Source organism: Phytophthora infestans, genomic scaffold (genome assembly GCF_000142945.1).
Source record: "Phytophthora infestans T30-4 supercont1.5 genomic scaffold, whole genome shotgun sequence".
Lineage (NCBI taxonomy): Eukaryota > Oomycota > Peronosporomycetes > Peronosporales > Peronosporaceae > Phytophthora > Phytophthora infestans.
In genome coordinates, this window is record NW_003303754.1 from 762,512 (window position 1) to 766,728 (window position 4,217).

Consider the following 4,217-nt stretch of genomic DNA (forward strand, 5'->3'; position numbering starts at 1 on the left):
TTTTAGTTGAGCGAGGTTATAATTGTTTTTGTGTGCGATACACCGTCAGAAATGCACTAAATTGACTTATGCAAACTTTCATGGGTCACGAATCATACATGTAGTTGATGCGCCGAAATACTTCCTCACTCAGGTTAAAAAATGTATTTCTAATCTTGGTATACCGTTCTATGGCGTTTCTCGTATCTTTTGGAGTACAGAAATGAAAAAGTCTACCCCTTTCTCGAAGTCGTAGCTGAGACTCTCTAACTTCATGAGGATACTTCGCTCAACCTTTTACAGCGATCAGGACTTCGTCATTTTTGCTTTTGCCTTCTTGGCCGCCGCGATAAGTTTGCTTATCTTGATATCCGGCCTCTTGACGATCTTGTTAGTACTCTGGGCTACGTTTTTCCAGAACCCACCATATCCGTCTCCCCGGCCGCTCTGAATAACTTCTTGGGCCTCGATCCGAAGCGATCTTGGGGCCACAGTGTCAGGAGATGTCTTCGACAAGGGGCGAGACTCGTCGGGGATTGGGAATGCTGCGACGGCGCTGCTCCTAGCTAAAACCGCAAAGGCAAGAACACCGTAGAGAAAACTGCGCATGGCTGTAGAGGGGGGTCTGCTTAAGAGAAGGGTCCTGTGGACTTGGGAGGAAAACGCGAAGTGAGCTCCAGCCATTCTTGTAACATGCTACAGACTGAGCTGTTGGACGATGTCTCTCTTTCTGTAGTACCAATTTTGCGCTTGACTTAGAAGCCAGGGGTCTTATTTGCGATGCAACGAGTCACTACATAACCCGACGGAATGTTCTCCAAAGCTGCTGCACTGAGAAACGTTTGCTGATGTGTTGAGTAAGCACGTAAAACTGCTCCATTTCATATGATGAAAATGTCTCGTCTCGCTCGGATCCTGATAGTTGCCCCCCTTATAGACTCGCAGTAAAATGCAAGCTCCATGCATCCGGTTCCGAGAATATTATCTAAGTGTCGTATTCTGAGACACTGGACGAGGGTGGTACCTAATTAGGATACCGTGGTTTACGGTACACGTACGCTCTTCGTAAACCTGTTTTGTACCGTAAATCTGTTAAAGTACCCACAAAGTATTGTACAGACCAATAGGAAATCAATATTATTGTTTTTTACGATTATGTCCAGACGTACAGTTTAAGTTTGGCCAATCAGATATCGAGATTAGTTTAATGCCTAGCACGTCACCAAAATAAGTCTTACTGATATCAAGTCAATTTAGACGAGGCAACAAATTGTCGGTATTTACACGTCATATTCGTAATGCAGGTAAAAGACACCAGCAAACACATCAGAACGACCACCAGCAGACACTTTAATACATAGAATGCACAAACATTGCAAGCGATTTGACCAACTAAGGTGAACGTGTGCGAGTGCGCGTAAGCCATAGCCAACCTGCGCGGGGTGCCCGCGAAGCAGAGCTGCGCAGTATTTACGGAGGCGGGCCCAGCGCCGAGCTCACCAGCGAGCCGCTCATTGCATTCTCCAGTACATCCAATCTATAAATTGCGAGCGAAGCGAACCGCGGGGCGCAAGCGTAGCGCGGCTGGTCACAACCCCTTTACAGTAAACTGAAACAATGGTCAGATTACTATTCGCTAAGTGCTCGCTCATAATAAAATGACCATTTTATCAGATTATTGTGAATTTCGCGACTCTTTTGTGTAACACAGCGTGGACTGGACAGTTCTGTATATCCTTGCTAGCGGTCAAAAACAGCTCTTTGTGTTTGCCAATGTCGCAAAATTGTTTGTCGTCGGGTATACTGTACTGGCGTACCAGACGGGGAGCTCGGTAATATATTGGCTTGTACTACAGTATAAACCAGTTACCGATTGGTCGTAAACCAGGGGGTCGGGTTTTACAAATATGGACTGATTTGTGACAAAATTGCAAAAACACCGTTCGAAACGGTGTGCAGCACCCTCAAACGCATAATAGCACCTTCCGGGAAGGGGCGACGCAGCTATGGCGCCAACTAAGGCGAGCGGGTGCGAGGTCGCGTAGCCGCAGCAAACCCGCGCGGGGAGCCCGCGAAGCAGGGCCGCGCGGTATTTGCGGAGGCGGGCCCAGCGCCGAGCTCACCAGCGAGCCGCGCATTGCACTTCCCAGGTGAGAGAATCTATTAATCGCGAGCGAAGCGAGCCCCAGCCAAGCGAAGCGAGCCCCAGCCAAGCGAAGCGCGGCTGGTAACGACCTCTTTACATTAAATAATGCCTTTCCACAGGAGAGCCGGGTAATCCCCCCCGACTGCTCTTACAAATACCAAGTGAAAACAAAGCTTAAGTGTTATCCTGCAAAACAAGGTGTTTTAGATGCGTTGTCCTGATTTGTACTTTCAGATAGGGCGTACCTAGATTCTACACATCCCTGATCATCAACCTTTTTCGCGCAAGACCAGAAGAACTTCTTTGCCGCCGTATCCCTCTTTGAAGTCATGCGCAGTACATTCTACGTGGCTCTAGCCTTCGCGATTGTGACTCGCAGCAGCGCTTCCGCAGAACTCCCGAATCCCGACGAGACTGGGCTCTTATCAGACACTTACCGGTATACCAAAAGGTCTCTTCGGGTCGCAGGCCAAGAAGTCGCCCGGGGCGGGCAGGGCGACGAGTTTGTGAAAGTCATCGTCCAGAGTACAGTCGTGCACCTCCAATTCGGCAGGGCGGACCATATCAACAGTGCCAGAGCATATGCGCCCAACGTAAAGTAAAAAACAAACGCAAATCCAGTGCACTGATATTTTATTTGTTAATTCAGTACAACATGTACGTTAATCTTCTGGGCGAATCGCGGGCGCGCAACGAGGGGGGGGGAAAGCCGTTGAGGTTAATTGCTAGGGTGGTGATGGGCAAAGGTAATTGCGCATCCGATTCGCGTAATCATACAATCTGGCAGGGTATCAGTCGATACCGGTGCCGAATTGGAGGTGCACGACTGTACTATTAATAACAAAATCTTTAAGAGACCGGCGGATAAAGACCTAAGCAAACTGATCGCGGCGGCCAAGAAGGCAAAATTGAAGAACATGAAGGCTAAGCTCTCAAACGTCATTGAGGAGGCAGCGAAGTAGCCACATTATTAGTTTTTTTTAACCCCTCTCGAAAGCAAATAAGCTCTAATGTAGAACTACTTCCGTGAGAAAAATAAGCACCCACAAAACAATTTGGGCTGCGCTCCGCCTTTTTTATTCGGGCTTAAGCTTTGCTGGGTGCGGTTTTTTTTTTTGCTGCTGGATGCGGATGGCAAGATTGCTTCGAAGCGCTCACAGAGCTGTGCTTGCTCGATTTTCTTTTGCTTTCGAGGTCTATTCCTTGGTTTTACCCGAGCGGCAACGCGGGCTCCTATTGAGCTAATACCTCTCTCCCATATGCGTGCAATAGTAAAACGAGATATGTGAAAGTTGGCTTCTATCCTGATTAAATCAACGTTACCTCCTATACCGCCGAAAAGCAGCGTTTTTTTACACGGATTAGCGCTCTTCGACGAGCGCTTGCTACATGTACAGTAAAAGAGCTCAGTTTGCTAAATGACAACTTGTCATTGACAAGGTCCCTCGAGGCCTCGGAGGGGAATTGGACCAGTGCCGGTAGAGACGTTTGTTTAAAGAGCGTTTAAGACGTCTGTTTGTTTTAACATTTTTCACCGGACTCTTTTTACAGACACCTACGGGTCATTACGGGTGTATCATGACAGTCCACTAATCGGCATATTGCTCATGAAGAACCATACTGATTTTTTACTTGCGTCTGCACACAGTGTCCACTATTCGGTCGCTGACGGTAGCCAAAAGTACACTGTTCCTTTTGAACATACAGACAACGAGCCATACCTTTGAAACCCGTACATGGTTTTTCCACTAATAAAAAAGTTTCAGCCAATCCGTATGCCGTATTTGGGCGTTTTTGACTGTTGATTCCTGTATTGGTTTTGTACATTTTGGAATCGTTTTTGTACTTCGTGTTCGCTGAAACTGTCACTTTCAACCAATCAAGTAGCTAGGCGGGTATTTTTGTCACGCGTAATAATTTTCTTTTATATGAAGGATAATGTTCATACACCGGACGGATTTCACCGTTGTTTGTACGTCTGTTTGTTCCTTTAAAAGACAATGGATGTTTAAACTCCGATGTAAAGACGTCATATCTTTCCACTGCCAGCACTGATTGGACGAAAGATTTAAATATTGAACCTCCTACGAGT

At 47.0% G+C, this 4,217-nt stretch overlaps 2 protein-coding genes across 2 annotated transcripts; one reads left to right on the forward strand and one right to left on the reverse strand.

Annotated features, from left to right (window-relative positions):
* Positions 1-285: 285 nt before the first annotated feature.
* PITG_04090 (avrblb2 family secreted RxLR effector peptide protein, putative) lies at positions 286-588 on the reverse strand (the record flags this gene model as incomplete). Its single annotated transcript, XM_002905755.1, has 1 exon — positions 286-588. One exon carries the CDS (start codon positions 586-588, stop codon positions 286-288), a length of 303 nt encoding a protein of 100 aa, XP_002905801.1.
* Positions 589-2,454: 1,866 nt separating this feature from the next.
* On the forward strand, positions 2,455-2,727 carry PITG_22725 (secreted RxLR effector peptide protein, putative; the record flags this gene model as incomplete). Its single annotated transcript, XM_002905756.1, has 1 exon — positions 2,455-2,727. The coding sequence occupies one exon, from the start codon at positions 2,455-2,457 to the stop codon at positions 2,725-2,727; it is 273 nt and encodes a 90-aa protein (XP_002905802.1).
* Positions 2,728-4,217: the final 1,490 nt, after the last annotated feature.